The sequence below is a fragment of the Manis javanica genome, chromosome 3 (genome assembly GCF_040802235.1).
Source record: "Manis javanica isolate MJ-LG chromosome 3, MJ_LKY, whole genome shotgun sequence".
Lineage (NCBI taxonomy): Eukaryota > Metazoa > Chordata > Mammalia > Pholidota > Manidae > Manis > Manis javanica.
The window spans coordinates 45,075,561-45,096,177 of NC_133158.1; the positions used below are offsets into that span (position 1 = coordinate 45,075,561).

Below are 20,617 nucleotides of genomic sequence, written 5' to 3' on the forward strand. Positions count from 1 at the left end.
TACTGATGGACACTTAGGTTGCTTCCATATCTTGGCTATTGTAAATAGTGCTGTTATAAACATAGGGGTGCATATGTCCTTTTTAATCTGAGAAATTACAGTCTTTGGGTAAATTCCTAGGAGCGGAATTCCTGGGTCAAATGGTATTTCTATTTTCAGTTTTTTTGAGGAACCTCCATATTGCTTTCCACAATGGTTGAACTAGTTTACATTCCCACCAGCATTGTAGGAGGGTTCCCTTTTCTCCACATCCTTGCCTGTATTTGTTGTTCTTATTTCGATACTGGCCATCCTAAACTGGTGTGAGATAATATCTCATTGTGGTTTTATTTGCATTTCTCTGACAGTTAGTGATGTGAAGCATCTTTTCATGTGCCTGTTGGCCATCTAAATTTCTTCTTTGGAGAATTGTCTGTTCATATCCTCTGCCCATTTTTTAATCGGGTTCTTTGCTTTTTGGGTTGATGCGTGTGAGTTCTTTATATACTTGGATATTAACCCCTTGTCGGATATGTCATTTACAAATATATTCTCCCATACTGTAGAATGCCTTTTTGTTCTGTTGATGGTGTCTTGCTGTACAGAAGCTTTCTTGTGGATGTAGTCCCATGTGTTCATTTTGCTTTTGTTTCCCTTGCTTGAGGAGATGCATTCAGAAAAAGTTGCTTGTGTTTATATTCAGGAGATTTTTGCCTATGTTGTCTTCTAAGAATTTTATGGTTTCATGACTTACATTCAGGTCTTTGATCCATTTCAAGTTTACCTTTGTATATGGGGATAGATAGTAATCCAGTTTCATTCTCTCACATGTAGCTGTCCAGTGTTGCCAACACCAGTTGTTGAAGAGGCTGTCATTTGTCCATTGTATGTCCATGGCTCCTTCATTGTATATTAATTGACCATATATGCTTGGGTTAATGTCTGGGCTCTCTAGTGTATTCCATTGGTCTATGGGTCTGTTCTTGTGCCAGTACCAAATTGTCTTGATTACTGTGGCTTTGTAGTAGAGCTTGAAGTCCAGGAGCATAATCCCCAGCTTTATTCTTCCTTCTCAGGATTGGTTTGGCTATTCAGGGTCTTTTGTGGTCCCATATGAATTTTAGAACTATGTGTTCTAGTTTGTTGAAGAATGCTGTTGGTATTTTGATAGGGATTGTGTTGAATCTGTAGATTGCTTTAGGCAGGATGGCCATTTTGACAATATTAATTCTTCTTACCTGAAGAACATGGGGTGAATTTCCATTTATTAGTGCCCTCTTTAATTTCTCTTAAGAGTGTCTTGTAGTTTTCAGGGTATAGGTCTTTCACTTCCTTGGTTAGGTTTATTCCTAGGTATTCTTTTTGATGCAATTGTAAATGGAATTGTTTTCCTGATTTCACTTTCTGCTAGTTCATCATTAGTGTATAGGAATTTGTATGCTGCAACTTTACTGAATTCAGATATTAGATCTAGTAGTCTTAGAGTGGATTTTTTTAGGGTTTTTTATGTACAATATCATGTCATCTGCAAACAGTGACAATTTAACTTCTTCCTTCCCAGTCTGGATGCCTTTTATTTCTTTGTATTGTCTGATTGCCATGGCTAGGACCTCCAGAACTATGTTGAATAAAAGTGGGGAGAGTTGGCATCCTTTTCTTGTTCCCGATCTTAAAGGAAAGGCTTTCAGCTTCTTGCTGTTAAGTATGATGTTGGCTGTGGGTTTGTCATATATGGCCTTTGTTATGTTGAGGTACTGGCCCTCTATACCCATTTTGTTGAGAGTTTCATCATAAATGGGTGTTTAATTTTGTTGAATGCTTTTTCATCTTCTATGGAGATGATCATGTGGTTTTTGTCCTTTTTGTTAAAGTGGTGGATGATGCTGATGGATTTTCGAATGTTGTACCATGCTTTCATCCCTGGAATAAATCCTACTTGATCATAATGGATGATCTTTTAGATGTATTTTTGAATTCAGTTTGCTAATATTTTGTTGAGTATTTTTGCATCTATGTTCATCAGGGATATTGGTCTGTAATTTTCTTTTTTTGTGGTGTCTTTGCCTGGTTTTGGTATTAAATTGATGCTGGCCTCGTAGAATGAATTTGGGAGTATTCCCTCCTCTTTTAGTTTTTGGAAAACTTTAAGGAGAATGGATATTATTAAGTCTTCAATAAATGTTTGATAAAATTCAGCAGTGAAACCATCTGGTACAGCCAGGGCTTTTGTTCTTAGGTAATTTTTTGATTACCAATTTAATTTCCTTGCTGGTAATTGGTCTATTCATATTTTCTGTTTTTTCCTGGGTCAGTTTTGGAAGGTTGTATTTTTCTAGAAGGTTGTCCATTTCTTCTAGGTTATCCAGTTGGTTGGCATATAATATTTCATAGTATTCTCTAAGAATTCTTTATATTTTTGTGGTGTCCATAGTGATTTTTCCATTCTCATTTCTGATTCTGTTTATGTGTATAGACTCTTTTTCTTGATAAGTCTGGCAAGGGGTTTATCTATTTTGTTTATTTTCTTGGAGAAGCAGATCCTGCTTTCTTTGATTCTTTCTATTGTTTTTTTTCTTCTTGATTTTATTTATTTCTGCTGTTATCTTTATTATGTCCCTCCTTCCACTGACTTTGGGCCTCATTTTTTGTTCCTTTTCTAGTTTCGTTGTGAGTTTAGACTGTTCATACGGGATTGTTCTTATTTCCTATGGTTGGCCTGTATTGCAGTATACTTCCCTCTTAGCACAGCCGTTGCCTTGTCCCACAGATTTTGTGGTGTTGAATTATTGTTGTCATTTGTCTCCATATATTGCTTGATCTCTGTTTTGGTCATTGATCCATTGATTGTTTATGTTATTGAGCCTCCGTGTGTTTGTGGGCTTTTTCTTTTTCTTTGTGTAATTTATTTCTAGTTTCATACCTTTGTGGTCTGGGAAGCTGGTTGGTATAATTTCAATCCTTCTGAATTTACTGAGGCTCTTTTTGTTGCCTAGTATGTGATCTATTCTTGAATATGTTCCGTGTGCACTTGAGAAGAATGTGTATACTGTTACTTTTAGATGGAGAGTTCTTTAGATGTCCGTATGGTCCATCTGTTCTAATATGTTGTTCAGTGCCCCTCTCTTCTTATTTTCTGTCTGGTTGATCTGTCCTTTGGAGTGAGTGGTGTGTTGAAGTCTCCTAAAATGAATGCATTGCATTCTATTTCCCACTTTAATTCTGTTAGTATATGTTTCACATAAGTAGGTGATCCTGTGTTGAGTGCATAGTTACAATATTTATATTCTCTTGTTGGACTGACCTCTTTATCATTATGTAATGTCCTTCTTTATCTCTTGTTATTACTTTCTTTGTTCTGAAGGCTTATTTTGTCTGATACAAGTACTGCAACTCTTGCTTTTTTCTCCCTATTAGTTGCATGAAATATCTTTTTCCATGCCTTCCCTTTTAGTCTGTGTATGTCTTTGGGTTAGAAGTGAGTCTCTTGTATGCAGCATATAGACTGGTCTTTTTTTTTTTTTTTAATCCATTCAGTGACTCTATGTCTTTTGATTAGTGCATTCAGACCATTTATATTTAGGTGATTATTGATAGGTATGTACTTATTGCCATTGCAGGCTTTAGGTTTGTGGTTAGCAAAGGTTCAAGGGTAATTCCCTTGCTATATAACAGTCTAATTTAACTCACTTAATATGCAATTATAAAAAGAATCTCAAGGTTTTTTTTCCCTCCTTTTTCTTCCTCCGTTGTTTATATATTAGATATCATATTCTGTACTCTTTGTCTATCCCTTGATTGACTTTGGGGGTAGTTGATTTGATTTTGCATCTGGTTAGTAACTAATTGTTCTTTCTTTCCTGTGATTTCATGTCCCCTGGTGACAGCTATTTAGCCTTAGGAATGCTTCCATCTACTGCAGTCACTCCAAAATGTACTGTAGAGGTGGTTTGTGGGAGGTAAATTCTCTAAGCTCTTTCTTATTTCAATATTGTTTAATCCCTCCTTCAAATTTAAATGATTATCTTACTAGGGAGAGTGTTCTTGGTTTGAGGACCTTGTGCTTCATTGCATTAAATATATCATGCCACTCCCTTCTGGTCTGTAAGGTTTTTGTTGAGATGTCTGATGCAAGCCTGATGGGTTTTCCTTTGTGATATTTTTTCTCTCTAGCTGCTTTTAAAAGTCTGTCCCTATCCTTCATCTTTGCCATTTTAATCATTATATGTCTTGATGTTGTCTTCCTTGGGTCCCTTGTGTTGGTAGATCTGTGCACCTGCATGGCCTGAGAGATGATCTCCTTCCCCAGATTGGAGATGTTTTCAGCAATTACCTTCTCAAAGACACTTTCTATCCTTTTTTGTCTCTATTCTTCTTCTGGTACCCCTCTAATAGAAATATTGTTCCTTTTGGATTTGTCACACAGTTCTGTCAATATTCTTTTATCCTTAGAGGTCCTTTTTACTCTCTGTGCCTCTTCTTCTTGGTATTCCTCTTCTCTAATTTCTGTTTCATTTATCATCTTGTCTACCGTATCCAATCTGCTTTTAAAACCCTCCTCTGTATTCTTTAATGATTGCTTCTCTGACCAGAATTCATTCCTGAGTTCTCGAATATTTTTCTGTACCTCCGTGAACATGTTTATGATTTTTATTTTGAAATCTCTTTCAGGAAGAATGATGAGATCTGTTTCATTTGACTCTTTTTCTGGTGTTTGTGTGATTTTGGTTTGAACCAGGTTTCTTTGTCAGTTCATGTTTGTATGTTGTGCCCTCTAGTGCCCACTAGCTCTACTCTCTGGAGCTGCTCAGCCCCTGTAGCATTGGCGGGGGTCTTTGGAGTGGTGTTGGTTCCTGGGGGGAGGAAAGAAGTGTTTCCTGCTTCCTGGATGCTATGCCTGTCTCCAGTGCCAGAACCAGTGGGGTGCACATACAGTTGTAATCCTCTATGGGGGCATTTGTAGTTGCTATAAGTTGGGCTTCCCTCTGCCTGGCGTGATGCCTGGGTAGGGGCTGCCTGTTTGTGAGCCAGGGGTGGACTGGCTGGGAGGAAGGTGCAACAGGCTGTGTGTTACGGTGCAGGGCCTTGGAGCTGCTTATCCAGCCAGGGAGATGGAGTGCCTGAAGCTCCTGAAAGTCCCCGACCTGCTGGGCAGAGTGCACCCAGACAATTTTGTCTACCTGTCCTTTCTCCTGAGCAGTAAGCTCTGTACAGTCCTTGCACCTTTAGTAGCCCTCTCACTGTTAGGAAGTCTCTCAGACTGCCCGCCTTTCTTTTCTCCCAGAGCAGCAGATGTGGATCCCTGTTTTCCATAAGCAGATGGAAACTCAGTCTCTCCAGGTATTCCTCCTGTCTTAGCTCTCCAACCCCACAGTCACCATAGCACCATGCAGTGTAGGTTCATGCTTCCAGAGCCCGATCTCCAGGGTTAGGTGTTCAGCTGTCCCAGGCCTACACTCCCTCCCTGTTCCGTTTCTCTTCCTCCCGCCAGTGATCTGGGGTGGGTGAAGGGCTTGGGTCCCACCAGGTCACAGTTTTGTACGTTACCCTGTTGCATGAGTTCCATTCTTTTCTCCAGGTGTATGCAGTCTGGTGCAACTTTCTTTCCTGTTGCTTTTTCAGGATTAATTGTATTAATTATATTTTCATATTATATGTGGTTTTAGGTAAAGGCCTCTGTCTCACCTCTCACTCTGCCATCTTTAATGTTCTCTCCTGCTAATGTAATTTTAATTATAGTCTAATGAAAATTTTTTTCCTATTCATATATATTGTGAATCATATTCATTCATTGAATTTGCAGGTGATGGAGATGTAATTGAACAAATTATAAGCCTGCAAACCAATGATAATGGTGAAGGAAGCCCAGAGTCCAGCGTTCTTGATGGGATGATACGACAATTGCAGCAGCAGCAAGATCAAAGAATGGGCGCCGGTGGGGACGGGTTTCCAGGCGGCCTTGCCAATGGGGAGGAAGCACCATGGAGAGGTAATACGTTTATGAGAAATACTTTGTCTTAATATGGCTGGATTGAAACGGAAGAGTTACAGTGGCCTTTGTCATATATATGTGGTGTGAAAAACTTTCACATAAGCAATGTATTTCTCCAACTTTGGTAGTTTGTAAATAGGTTTAGTAGGTGTAAAGTTGATGTACTGACCAATGGACATTGGATCCTTAAGTACATTGAAAAGCTCTTAAATTCTTTTTTGCTCTAAGAGTATAAGTGAGAGTAAAGAACAGTAAAGGAAAAGTACATTTCTGGGTTTCCCTTGCTTTAAATATTTATAATTTTTAAAAAACCTGAATTTGGTAGAGAGAGCACTAAAGTCGCTTACAGAAACAGAAGACTTGAAGGGAATTTTCAGAGGGAAGCACTGGAGTGTGGGAGTGATTACACTGGTAGGGAAATACTCTAGAGGAGACAGGCGATTGTTATGCAAAGCAAAACACACTGTGGGAAAGATAAATGCCTGTGCAAGATATTAGAGAAGCTTTGAGAGTTCATAAAACCCCAGCAGTGCCACCAAGGGGATCCTTGCCGTGTCACACCTGCAACTGGGTCATGAATTTCAGTACCTTTTTTTTTTAACCCAAGTGTTTCTTTTCTACCTCTCAGAGAATTTGCTTTTTTTTATGTTGTAGACCCTGAGATTTTTTATTGTAATGGCAACTAATGTGAAAATGATTCATTTCCCAAAAATCTACTTTGAATAAATTATGGCTAGAAATGGTATGGTTTTATTTGGAAACTGTTTAAAATATACTTGCTGAGTTAACTTTATTTCCTGTCTCTTTACTACTCATTGTTGAGCTCTGATTTTCTTCAGATCTTTGTGCCCTAACTCTTGATCTCTTGTCATGTAATCTGCCACATCACTCGTCTTTAGAGTTTAATTTTTATGTGTAATCTGACTTTAAAATTAGTGCCTTATGAAAATTCTTTTATATATTTAATTGGTTTGGGTTTTCAATGTACAGGTTTGGGTCTGTCAATCCTTTGTTCATGACATACTCTTATCATTGGTTTACACATGCTCATTTTCTCCCTTCCTCTCCCTCTCATCCTACCCCTTGGTTCCAATCTAGTTTCCTGCAGGGATAGACAAGGTTTCTGGTTATCCCCTTAGGTTGATTAGAATTTTGTTTAGTGTACAGTACTGCAAGATTCTGATTTTTATGGGAGGGGTGGTAGGAGAAGGTTCTTTCTCATTTTGAACTGTGTCCCTGACAGGCCCCCAAGGCCTTACCTCCCTTTTCCTTGTGGGCATTAAAACTCAGGTCCTTGGATTACTGATTTGGAGAACTTTGTCAGGTTGCCACAGTTCTAGCTCATGCGTCATCTCTAAATCTGATTTCCTCTTTGTTTCTAGCCCAAAGTTCCACTATTCATTTAAAAGAGCATTAGTTACATTTTACAAGTCATTTATAGGTGTCTGTGAAGGAAGTTTTCAAGTTACATTACTAAAAACAAAGAGGAAACTACTACTACATTAATTTTCTTATTTCTAATGATACTTTTATCTGAACTATAGAGAATATTAGAAATATTTCTTGTTAAATGGTTATAAAAATCTTGTTTCATTTGTAGAGTCAGTTTCTTTCATTTTGCTTGGTTGATTTACCTTGGAGTGGCCAAGCTTTTAAATACCATTTAAACTAAAGGCAGATGAATTTAAACAGTTTTTTTTTTGGTAAAGTCACGCTGTGAATAGGTTAGGACTATTAAAAAAACTAGGAGTAACTGAGTTTTATTTTCTCTTATATTTATAACATACATCTTTATTTCTTAGTGTTTTATTTTGAAAAAAATTAATCCTGTAGTGAAGTTGCGGGAAGGCTACAACAGACCCCCTGTATGCCCTTCAGCCAAGAGCCATCATTTTGCTACATTTCCTGTGTGTGCACACAGATTCCTTGTCTCCTCCCCCTACCTTGGCTCCCATATTTTTTCTAGACTGTTTTAGATTAAGTTGGGGACATTATGACGTTTTATTTTATCTCTTAGTGCTTCTACCTTCATCTCCCAAGAACAGGAACACTCTCTGTGCACAGTCCTAATGCAGTAGCGACAGTTAGCAGGCTGCTGCATGATGTGGCACTACTGATGCCCGGACTTTTTTCTCGTTTCCCTCATGTCCCAGTGTTTTCCTCCTTCATGGCTTCTTTCAGTGTTAACATTTAATAAAGGCTTGCTTGTGGCATTTAATTGTTACATCTCTTTTAGTCTAGAACAGTTTCCTCATGGCATTGGTACTTTTGAGTTCAGGCCTGTTATTTCATGGAATTTCTGTCAATTTGTGTTTGTCTGATTATCTCATACCTGAATCCAGGGTAATCGTTTTACTCAGGAGCACCACTTAGTTGATGCTGCATCCTCAGTGCATCCGAGTGAGGGGCACAAGGTCTATATGCATTATTCTGTACCTTGCTTCTTTCCCTTAATAATAAATTCTAGAAATCACTTCATATCCATTCCTAGAACTCTCCTCCTCCTGTTTTGTAGCTTCATAGAAACCTGCTGTATGGAATAACCAGTCTTTGTAATTAATCTGTTTATGGCTATTTATTTCTCATACTTGCTCTTTCAAGTGACATTGTGATAAGTAATCCAGGTATGTTTTCATCAAATTGTTGGTAAATAGTACTGTAACTTTGACAATTAAATTTAGGATTTATTTTTAGTTCTCGATTAAAAATTGTTTCATATCAATATATTTAAATGTAAATGGGTTAATAATAGCTGGGCCATTTAATGTGATTTTAGTAGGTTGTATAGTGCAGACTGGTTCACATTTGATTGGTAAAGCAGTACATAGAAGAGCGCAGAGGTGGTGTTCGTTCATCTGTGGATTTAACTTTGCAAGGAAAGCCAGAATGTTGAGGTAGGATTTTTCCAGTTCCCTGCTGGAGCGAATAGCCCCCATTGTCTCTGTTGCATTGTAACAGGAGCCCCTTCATCCTGAGTTTTAAGAAACTATTTGCCTGGGACTTCTCCCTATCCCCCAGCTTCACAAGCTGGTTTCCACCCTGTAACTTCTGGCCCATGAGTGGTTGTCCTGCCTCCTCTTCTCGCCTGATCAGCTCTGCACAGCTCAGGGCTCACTGTTGTCTGCACTCACCTATCACTCACTTGCCCAGCTCCAATTGAAGCACTGCCATCAGTTCCCCATTGTGCATTTCTGTGAATTTTTAACATTCCCCTTGGCAGTTTGCTTGCCTGCATGGCCTGGGTGATCTCTTGATGTCACAAGGAATGTTGTTGGAACCCTTGTTAAAAAGCTGGTGCAGTTTGAGGAGTCCATCTACAATGCTAATTTTTCCAACAAAGATAGGATTTCTGTATGCAGTTTTGAAGAAGACATGGTTTTTAGGACTGCAAATGTAATATCATAATGGAAAATGCACATTAAAAAGATTCAGAAAGTTTACTAAAAATGGAAATTGAAGCTGACGGGTAATGTTCTGTGTTCTACATTTTGATGTCAGTCACATTAAGATTCTTTTTTCCAAAGTTTTCTCAGTAGATCTTTATTTTTGGTATTTATCTTACTAGGAGGAATGTGTACATCTATTGTGTGTTAAATACATATTAGGTGGAAATTTGTTTTGGAATAATTTCATGATAATTTCCCCCTAGGTTTTAGAAGACTAAGCTTAGACATCCAGTCCCCTCCAAATATTGGTCTACGTCGTAGTGGACAAGTTGAAGGTGTTCGTCAGATGCATCAGAATGCTCCACGTAGTCAGATTGCTACAGAACGAGACCTCCAGGCTTGGAAACGAAGAGTGGTTGTACCAGAGGTACCACTAGGCATATTTAGGTTTGTTTTAGGATATCTATTAATACTGTTTCTATCTATAAAATATATGGTTATTTATATATTTTTCAATCCATTAGGGGTATACATAGTCATATAAATATATTTTACAATGGGTGGGATTTTAAAAAATTATGGTAGGACAATGTCAAAGTTGTTTTCCAACTTTCTCTTAAATTTTTCATAAACAATCTTGTTTCATCTAGACAAATGCCTGCTCTTCTCCCTACAATATTATTTTGAAAGAAATCCCAGACATAATACAATTTTGTCCATCAGTATGTAGGTGTGTATTTCTAAAGGATAAGGAATTGTTTTAAAATATAACCACAATGCCATTACTATACCTTAACAAATTCCTCACCATAATTAAATATCCAGTCGATGTTTAAATTTCCAGTCGTCTCAAATGTGAATATTTTCAGCTTTTTGCAAGACTTTCATAAGTGCTTTGAGTTTGTTGGAAGGCATAAATATCTATTTTCTTTATGTAGTGATAGCAGGCATTTATGCTCATAGCCTAGATTCATTAATACATTAAGGGTTAAGGGTTACAGAATGATGATATTTCAACTCTGAAGTCTTTATTTATTATCTTGGATACTTAAAAAAAAGAAAGTTACTCACATCTATTTGATTATCCAGTAGTAAAGAGAGATGCTGTATTTAGTAGTAAAGATAATAATGAAATAAAAGAGATGCTTGATTTACCTTCAAAATAGTTTTATTCCCTTCCATCCCCTGACAGTGACCAGTTTGTGTATGTGTTTTCCACTATAAGCACCACACTGTTGTGATTTAGCATTTTTGGTATCCTATTGATATTTAAATATTTCCATCTCTGTCCAGGAGGTGTCTGTTCAAGTTGGCATGACTATAGTAGCCTTTTGTAACATCCATGTTGTCAGGCATGGTGAGATGTCACAGGTTTATCTTGCAAATTCCTTGATCTCAACAGAATCAGTCTTTTAAGCAGCCCTGTTTTCTTTTAGTGGGAAGTGATAATTCATATTTACAGTCTGGGAAGTAGGATCTTCGAACTACTGAGTTGTAACATACTGATTTTTGAGTCATCAAAATGGAGGCAGCAAATACTGTTTTTCATTGATACTTAAAATTTTTCAGTATTTTGTCATTTTTATGTCTCATGATAGCTGCTACTTTGAAGGTAATTTTGTAAAAGTATTTCCTTCATGTGTTTAGAGCTTCAGGAATTTGTGGAGTAATATTGGGTAATGCTTATATATTGTACAGTGAATTTGAGGATGTTTATAAGTACACAATCAAAGAGTAAAAGCAAAATATGGTACTAGGATGAGAAATACAGAAAAATTACCGCTGTGAATGTAGTATGCCATACTTAAGCCTTAAAATTGTGTGCGAGTTGCGTGATCATTAGAACTGAAAATGTCATTTCAGGTTACTTCTTATTGTTAAAAACAAGGGAAGAAACAATTATCAGGAGTTGAAGGCCTGAACAGTAGTTCTGTAAATAAGCATTTGTTCTCTTAACGTGGAAGGTGAAATAATTTAAGGCTGGAGTCATGGTTCCCAGTTAATCAGGGATACAGGCTCCTGTGTTTCTGATCTCCTGTCTTAGAGCATGGCTTTCAATCTTAAGGTCATCTCAAAGTCCAGAATAGCTGGACTTTATACAGTAGCCATCACGTGTCTGCATCTATGATGGAGGGTGAGATTTAGACCACAAGGAGGAAAGACAGAAGGCAAAAAGGACATTTCTAACTCAGAGAATGTCATTTAAGCAGCCTTAATATTAATAGTCTCATGTGGCATTTCTGCTCATAACTCATTGACCAGAATGTTGTGTGGCTACACTTTGCTACAGAGGAAGCTAGGTAATAACAGTTTCTGGTTAGGGCAGCAAAGTCCTTAGATAAAAATTTAGATGCTGTTCCTAAGGAAGAAAAGGAGAATGGATTTTGTGAGTCAGCTGGCTTTCTGCCACAATATAATTTTCCCACAGAAAAGTATAACCATATTCTCAAATACACATGAGATTTTCTGAATGAGATGCTGAGTGGTTGAGTGGTGGTCAGTGCCCCTAACAGCAATCTTTATAATGGGAAAGCAGTGGGGAATTTTACATGACTATTTGTTAGGGTATCATTTAATAAGGATCACAGGAAACTAATTTGTTTTCTGACTAAAAGTAGTATATGTCCATTGTGAAGGAAAAAATGTGAGAAGGTAATGATCCTACTCATGTGCAGAAAGATGAGTACAGAATGTTGCTTCCTGGGTGAGGCAGTTCTATTTGGGGCTAGAGATTAGGCATATTGCTTATCTTAATCCAGTAGCAGTAGAAATTGAAGGAGTTGCAGTATACACTCTGTTTTACTGACGATCTCATTGCACTTTGAAGCTGTGTACAGTTGAAGATATTTTTGAATGCCTAGAGTGTTCTTTTGCTTTATTATTGAAAATTATATGTAGTATTTCATTGTCAAAACAAAAGGAAGTGTACATGTAAGGGGTAGAAATTTCATTTGGCTGCAAGTGAAAAATGTCACATAGTTCCTTAAATACATATGAAAGTGTTGAAATTGACAACTTGCCATGGATTGAGTCTGATTTAGAACTCCTCTGTGGAGAGAATTTTCTAATGTAATCTGAGTGTGGGCTGTGATGTATGTACTTTGAGAAAAAAATGATTTCCTTAGAAATTAGTTTTTGTCCTTAAAGGATTTGTGCTTAAACTCATTTTGAGTGTCCAATTATATCGTGGAGAAGATGACAGTTTTCAGACTTCTCCAGTGGGGATTTAAAATGATCACAAAATGTAAAGTGATGAGTATTCAACAGTGTTCAAATTGGAGAAAAAGAACATTCAGTCATTTGAATTCTCTAACTGTGGAGAAGGAAAATGATCTTCAGTACCTTCCTCATGGTGGAAGGTCCCTTGCTTTGAAAATTGCTCTCAATTATATTATCATGTTTGTATCATAATTAGAAGAACAGGTGACATTGCTATTTTGGTTTTCTAAAAATTATAAAATACTCAGTTTGAATAAGTTCAGAGGAAGATTCTGCTATTTTATCTTTAGAGAAGGGAATTGCAATATTGGAAAATCATGGGGACATTCTGAGTAGCTAATATGAGAGATCCTATACCAGTTCGTCCTCATAGGACCAACCAAAATAAAAATGAAAGAATATTCCTGTGCTAAATATGAAAAATAGGGCCTCCTGCTTCTGAGATTTTATTAAATTTATGACATAGACTGCATCTTGACTTAAGTTTTGTTATGATTTTAGGAATTTTATGTATTAATTTGGAAAGTATATAAGCTTGTGTTTCCTAGAATCATGATGATTAATTTTTCCTCATCCTTATATCACTTACTCTTCATCTCAGTAACTAATACAATTGGATACTTAAATTGTAGGAAGTTGGAAGACTTCAGGATAGAGAAAGGTGAAGAGGAAAGAAATCTTTATATAATTGGAAGAAAAAGGAAGACTCTCCAGCTTTCACAAAAGGTAACTTAAATTCTGTCCCTAGGAATAAGCAAATTAGAAATTATACTGAAAATCATAGTTTTCTTTTTTTTTCATCAGTGTGAATATTAGTAACTTTCACCTGAAGTAGACTATTTTATTGCTTGAAGTCTTCTGTTTGGGATTTAAAATAGTACATATAAGGTTGAACAGCTGTTAGGGAAAAGTAGTTTGAAAACTTGAGGGAAGTAGCCTTGATGCCTGAGAGTGCTAAAGGATTCTAGAAAAATTACTATATATGACCATTCAGGTTGAGAACTGCAACATTGTCAGCTGATCACAAGCACTTTCTGTCTGTTCCCAGTCACTCTTTCTCCTTTCTTCCACAGGTAATCAATCAACTGTCTTTAAAAACTGCTGGTTAACTGTTTCTGAAGTTTATCCAAAATCATGCATTGATAAAAATTCTTTGATTTTACAATGGTTTGAGACCCTCCACAAACCATTTTTAGTGTCTGTGGCACAGAAGTACCATGGTGGGGGCAAGTCAGGAAACTGTATATAAAGAGTTCCTGTTAGAGTAATGATATAAAGTTGAGATACACTCTTGTATCTGGCTTGATCATTTGACCTTGTGGGGTTGCTTTAACTATGCTGTTGTTGAGTAGTTGAATTGAAGTTCATTTGTTTGCATTTTGTATACTATTCCATTGATGAGTGTACTGGTATTTAATTTTAAAGGACATTTTTGTTGTTTTCATATTTTGGCAATTAGGAGTAATACTACTTTCAACATTTTATATGTATTAATATCTCTGTATGTGTTTCTTTTGGGGTAAAATTGTAGATCATAGGATTTGTGTATATTTAACTTAAGGTAGTAATGCTGTATGCAGTTTCAGAATGATTGTACTCCTGCTTAGAGTGAGAGAGAATGTGTTAAAATCTGGTGTTTGTAGATTTCTGTTTCCAGTTGTTTTTATGTGGTTTGAAGCTATGTTTGGTGAGTACAGACTTAGAATTTCCCTTGTTCCTAGTGAATTGAACCTTTTATCATTATGAATTTTCACCTCTTACTGCTAGTAGTAAAGCTTATTCTTCAAATTCTCTTCTATAAATATAGCTGTGCTGGCTTTCTTTTGGCTAGTGTTTGCATAGTATATCTTTCCATCCTTTGCTTTCTTTCCCTGTTTCTTCTGAGATGCCAATTACTTACCTGTACATTGATTGGACTTTCACTGTTGATTCCCTTTGGTTTGTTAGGCTGTTTTCTGCTGTTCTTAATTTTTTTCTGATCGGTATTAGAGTCTGTTAGTTCTTCTAAGTTCTGTAATCTGTGGTTAAACCTGCTGTGTTCTTGATTTTAGCTGTATTTTTCAGTTCAGAATTTTCATTTGCTTCTTTTTTAGAGATTTTGGTTTTTTGCTGAAGCACTTGTTATTTTAAATCTGTGAAAATCAGTTGTAGTTTCTTTTTTTTAAATTCATGCCTGGTAATCTCATTATTTCAATAATATCTTGCTTTCCTGTTCATCTGTTTCCATTCCTTCTTAATTAAAAAAAAATTTTTTTTTACAGTTACATTTTCTTTGTTGCCTATGTTTGATTGAATGTTACATGTTTGAGATAATTTGAATCCTAGGATGGTATTTCTCCTACAGAGATTTAATTTTGCTTCTGGTAAGCTTCTAGTGCTGCTGCTGATCCTGTATTCCATTTCTACCTGCAAGGATGTGATTTGTTCCTCAGGATTAATCTTCTTTTAAAATTTTTTATTAAGGTATTATTGATATACACTCTTACGAAGGTTTCACATGAAAAAACAATGTGGTTACTACGTTCACCCATATTACCAAGTCCCCACCCATACCCCAATGCAGTCACTGTCCATCAGTGCAGCAAGATGCCAGATTCACTATGTGCCTTCTCTGTGTGACACTGTTCTCCCCGTGACCCCCCACACCATGTGCACTAAACATAATGCCCCTCAATCCCTATTTTGCTGCCCCCGACCCACCTTCCCCCACCCCTCCCCTTTGGTAACCACTAGTCCCTTCTTGGAGTCTGAGTCTGCTGTTTTTTTTCCTTCAGTCTTGCTTCGTTGTTATACTCTACAATGAGGGAAATCATTTGGCACTTGTCTTACTTTGCCTACCTTATTTCACTGAGCATAATGTCCTCCAACTCCATCCATGTGGTTGCAAATGGTAGTATCTGTTTCTTTCTTACTGCGGAATAGTATTCCATTGTGTATATGTACCACATCTTCTTTATCCATTCATCTACTGATGGACACTGAGGTTGCTTCCATATCTTGGCTATTGTAAAAAGTGCTGTGATAAACAGGGGTGCATATGTCTTTTTGAATCTGAGAAGTTGTATTCTTTGGGTAAATTCCAAGGAGTGGGATTCCTGGGTCAACTGGTATTTCTATTTTTAGTTTTTTGAGGAACCTCCATATTGCTTTCCACAATGGTTGAACTAGCTTACATTCCCACCAGCAATTGTAGGAGGGTTCCTTCCCCTTTGTCCGCATCCTCGCCTGCATTTGTTGTTCTTAGTCTTTTCCATGCTGGCCATCCTTACTCGTGTGAGGTGATATCTCATTGTGGTTTTAATTTGCATTTCCCTGATGATTAGTGATGATGAGCATCTTTTCATGTGTCTGTTGGCCATCTGAATTTCTTTGGAGAACTGTCTCTTCTTATCCTCTGCCCATTTGTTAATCAGGTTATTTGCTTTTTGGGTGTTGAGGCGTGTAAGTTCTTTATATATTTTGGATGTTAATCCCTTGTCAGATATGTCATTTACAAATATATTCTCTGTTCTTTGGTAGTTTTTTGATTACCAATTCAGTTTCATTGCTGATAATTGGTCTGTTTAGATTTTCTATTTCTTCCTTGGTCAGTCTTGGAAGGTTGTATTTTTCTAGGAAGTTGTCCGTTTCTTCTAGGTTTTCAAGCTTGTTAGCATATAGATTTTCACAGTATTCTCTAATAATTCTTGGTATTTCTCTGATGTTGGTAGTGATTTTTCCTTTCTCATTTCTAATTCTGTTGATGTGTATAGATTCTCTTTTTCTCTTAATAAGTCTGGCTAGGGGTTTATCTATTTTGTTTATTTTCTCAAAGAATCAGCTCTTGGTTTCATTGATTTTTTTTGTGTGTTCTGTTCTTCTCAATTTTATTTCTTCTCTGATCTTTATTATGTCCCTCCTTCTGCTGACTTTGGGCCTCATTTGTTCTGGTTCCAATTTCAATAATTGTGACTTTAGACTGCTTATTTGGGATTTTTCTTCCTTCTTTAAATAGGCCTGTATTGCTATATACTTTCCTCTTAGAACTGCCTTTGCTGCGTCCCACAGAAGTTGGGGTATTGTGCTGTTGTTTTCATTTGTCTCCATACATTGCTGGATCTCTTTAATTTGGTCATTGATCCATTGATTATTTAGGAGCATGTTTTTAAGCCTTCCTGTGTTTGTGAACCATTTTGTTTTCTTTGTACAATTTATTTCTAGTTTTATACCTTTGTGATCTGAGAAGTTGGTTGGTAGAATTTCAGTCTTTTTGAATTTACTGAGGCTCATTTTGTGGCCTAGTGTGTGGTCTATTCTGGAAAATGTTCCATGTGCACTTGAGAGGAATGTGTATCCTGCTGCTTTTGAGTGTAGAGTTCTGTAAATGTCTTTCAGGTCCTTCTGTTCTAATGTGTTGTTCAGTGCCTCTGTGTCCCTACTTATTTTTTTTCTGGTTGATCTGTCCTTTGGAGTGAGTGGTGTATTGAAGTCTCCTAAAATGACTACATTGCATTCTATTTTCTCCTTTAATTCTGTTAGTGTTTGTTTCACTTACGCTGGTGCTCCTGTGTTGTGTGCATAGATATTTATAATGGTTATATCCTTTTGTTGGATTCATCCCTTTATCATTATGTAATATCCTTCTTTATCTCTTGTTACTTTCTTTGTTTTGAAGTCTATTTTGTGTGATACAAGTATTGCAACACTTGCTTTTTCCTCCCTATTGTTTGCATGAAATATCTTTTTCCATGCCTTTGCTTTTAGCCTGTGTATGTCTTTGGGTTTAAAGTGAGTGTCTTGTAGGCAGCATATAGATGGGTCTTGCCTTTTTATCCATTCTGTTACTCTGTGTCTTTTGATTGGTGCATTCAGTCCACTTACCTTTAGGGTGATTATCGATAGATATTTACTTACGGGCTTTGCAGGCTTTGGATTCCTCGTTACCAAAGGTTCAAGGGCAGCTTCTTTAGTGTCTAACTGTCTCAGTTATTATGCCAGTATAAACACAGTCTGATGTTTCTTTCTCTCCCTTCTTTTTCTTCTTCCTCCACTCTTTATATATTAGGTGTTTTATTCTGTACTTTTTGTGTTTCCATTGACTGGTTTTGTGGATAGCTGATTTTATTTTCCATTTTGTTGGTATTTGGTTGGTCTACTTTCTTTGTTGTGGTTTTATTTTCTCCCGTGACAGCTATTTAGCCTTAGGTGTACTTCCATCTAGAGCATCTCTTTAAAATACACTATAGAGATGGTTTGTGGGAGGTAAATTCCCTCAACTTTCGCTTATCTGGGAATTGTTTAATCCCTCCTTCAAATTTAAATGATAATCTTGCCAGATACAGTGTTCTCGGTTTGAGGCCCATCTATTTCATTCCCTGTAAGGTTTCTTCTGAGATGTCTGATCATAGCCTCATGGTTTTTCCTTTGTAGGTGACCTTTTTTCTCTCTGGCTGACTTTAATACTCTGTCCTTGTCCTTGATCTTTGCCATTTTAATTATTATGTGTGTTGGTGTTGTATTCTTTGGGTCCCTTCTATCTGGTGTTCTGTGTGCTTCCGTAGTCTGAGCAACTATTTCCTCCCCCAGTTTGGGGAAGTTCTCAGCAATTATTTCTTCAAAGACACTTTCTATCCCTTTTTCTCTCTTTTCCTCTTCTGGTACCCCTATAATGCAGATATTGTTCCTTTTGGATTGGTCACACAGTTCTCTTAATATTCTTTCATTTCTAGAGATCCTTTTATCTCTCTCTGCCTCATCTTCTCTGTATTTCTGTTCTCTGATTTTTATTCCATTAACAGTCTCTTTCACTTCATCCATGTTGCTCTTAAATCCTTCCATTTGTTTCATTTCTATTATCTCCCCCCTGAATTCATCCCTTAGCTGTTGGATATTTCTCTGTAGCTCCATCAGTATGTTTATGACTTTAATTTTGAATTCTTTTTCTGTTAGATTGGTGATTTCAGTCTCGCTAAGCCCTGTCTGTGGTGTTTGAGGGATGTTTGACCGAAGATTCTCCTGCCTTGTCATGGCGATGGGCACGGTCACTTGTGAGAGGCATGTGTGTCAGCTGGGAGAACAAAGTCCCTTCCTGCTTGTCAGTCACCTTGCCTGTGTCTGTTGTCTGTGGAGGTCATCTGCACACAGGGAGCAGCCTCTGGGTTAATTGTCTAAGTTTTCATGGGCAGGGCATCCTTCAAAGTGGCCTAGGGCAATGGCGGGAGTCGCAGGACAGCAGCGTTTGTTCTGCCACAAGAGCAAAGCCCCTTTGTGCCTCCAGGTGTCCTCGACCATCTCTGCTGTCTGTGTTGGTCAAACTGCACACAGGGAGCAGCCTCTGGGTTAATCCCCTGAGCTGCTGTGTGCGGGGGGGTCCCTTGGGATGGCCTAAGGCACTGGCATGGGTCGCAGGCCAATGACGCGTGTTCTGCTGTGAGAACAGAGCCCCTTCGTGCTTTCCAGACTCTGTGCCTGTCTCTGCTGTCTGTGCTAGTCAACTGCACATAGGGAGCAGCCTCTGGGTCAATCCCCTGATCTACCCGGGGTGGGGTTGCACTTGGCATGGCCTTGGGCACTGGTGGAGGTCACAGGCAAGTGGCCTGTGTTCTGCCACAAGAACAGAGCCCCTTTGTGCTTCCCAGACTCTGTGCCTGTCTCCTCTCTCTGTGCCGATCAACTGCCTGCATGGAGTAGCCTCTGGGCCTGGGCTTGTTAGCCATGCACAGGGAGAAGCCTCTGTGTTAAGGTGTGTTGCTGTAGGTGGGGGCAGCTCCCCGGTTGTTCCGCAGTCGTGGCAGGTGAGCTGGTTTGCTTGCAGTGCCGGTGGGGGCCTGGGAAGGAACTGCAGGCTGCTTATCGCTGTGACTGGGTTCTGAGCTGTGTTGCCACCCAGGGGGTTAGGACACCTGAAGTTCCTTAAAGTTCCCAGCATTCTGGGGTGAGTGTGCCAGGACAATTTAAATGCTTGTCCCTTTAAGACTTTTTTTTTTTTTTTTTTGAGAGGGCATCTCTCATATTCATTGATCAAATGGTTGTTAACAACAATAAAATTCAGTATAGGGGGGTCAATGCTCAATGTACAATCATTAATCCATCTCAAGCCTAATTCTCGTCCGTCTCCAATCTTCTGAAGCATAATGAACAAGTTCTTACATGGTGAACGAATTCTTAACATGGTGAACAGTACAAGGGCATTCATCACAGAAACATTCGGTTTTGATCACGCATTATGACCTATAAACAATCAGGTCAAATATGAATATTTGTTTGATTTTTGTACTTGATTTATATGTGGATCCCACATTTCTCCCTTTATTATTATTTTTATTTTTATTTTTAACAAAATGCTGAAGTGGTAGGTAGATGCAAGATAAAGGTAGACAACATAGTTTAGTGCTGTAAGAGGACAAATGTAGATGATCAGGTGTGTGCCTATGGACTAAGTATTAATCCAGGCTAGACAAGGGCAGCAAGACATCCACGGATGCAGAAGATTTCTCTCAAAGCAGGGGGGGTGAGGTTCTGAGCCTCACCTCTGTTGATCCCCAAATTCTCACCTGATGGCCCCCCTGCGACTGTGCCTGTCTTAGGTTGTTCCTCCCTTGAGGAATCTTACCCGTCTCTGGCTAACCAGTCATCTTCCGGGGCCATACAGGGAAATGTAAAGTTGGTAAGTGAGAGAGAAGCCATATTGTTTCAAAAGATTAGCTTTTTACTTCTTTGCAGATTTATGCCCTGTGGGTTCTATGCCCAGCACTTGTCTCGAGGTATCTTTACCACCTGGAGGAATTATGATACTCGGTAACTTCGATATGAGGCACGAATTCTATTTAAGGGTTGTAATTAGGAAGAAAGAAGAAAAGCTATAGATGTAGCATATGGAAGGAAACATGGGAGGATTGATTATTTCTTTGACATATCTTCTTGTAGAGTACCTTAAGTATGTATAGGTTTTAAACTACTAACTAATTTGCACACACATATTAACATAATAGGAATACGGTGACATAAACAAAGCAAATCTATAATTACCAGCCATCTTCAGTGAAGCCAAGAAAACCATTTAGGC

The 20,617-nt window shown here is 37.9% G+C and overlaps 1 protein-coding gene across 5 annotated transcripts in view; it reads left to right on the plus strand.

The window, feature by feature from the left end:
- BRWD1 (bromodomain and WD repeat domain containing 1) overlaps positions 1-20,617 on the plus strand; it is a 146,317-nt gene that overhangs the window by 59,584 nt on the left and 66,116 nt on the right. For all 5 annotated transcript variants that reach the window (XM_037014737.2, XM_073231330.1, XM_073231332.1 and 2 more), the window contains exons 18-20: positions 5,780-5,965; positions 9,618-9,801; positions 13,206-13,299. In XM_037014737.2, coding sequence (XP_036870632.2) covers positions 5,780-5,965; positions 9,618-9,801; positions 13,206-13,299 — 464 coding nt within the window. The remainder of the gene's footprint in view (positions 1-5,779; positions 5,966-9,617; positions 9,802-13,205; positions 13,300-20,617) is intronic.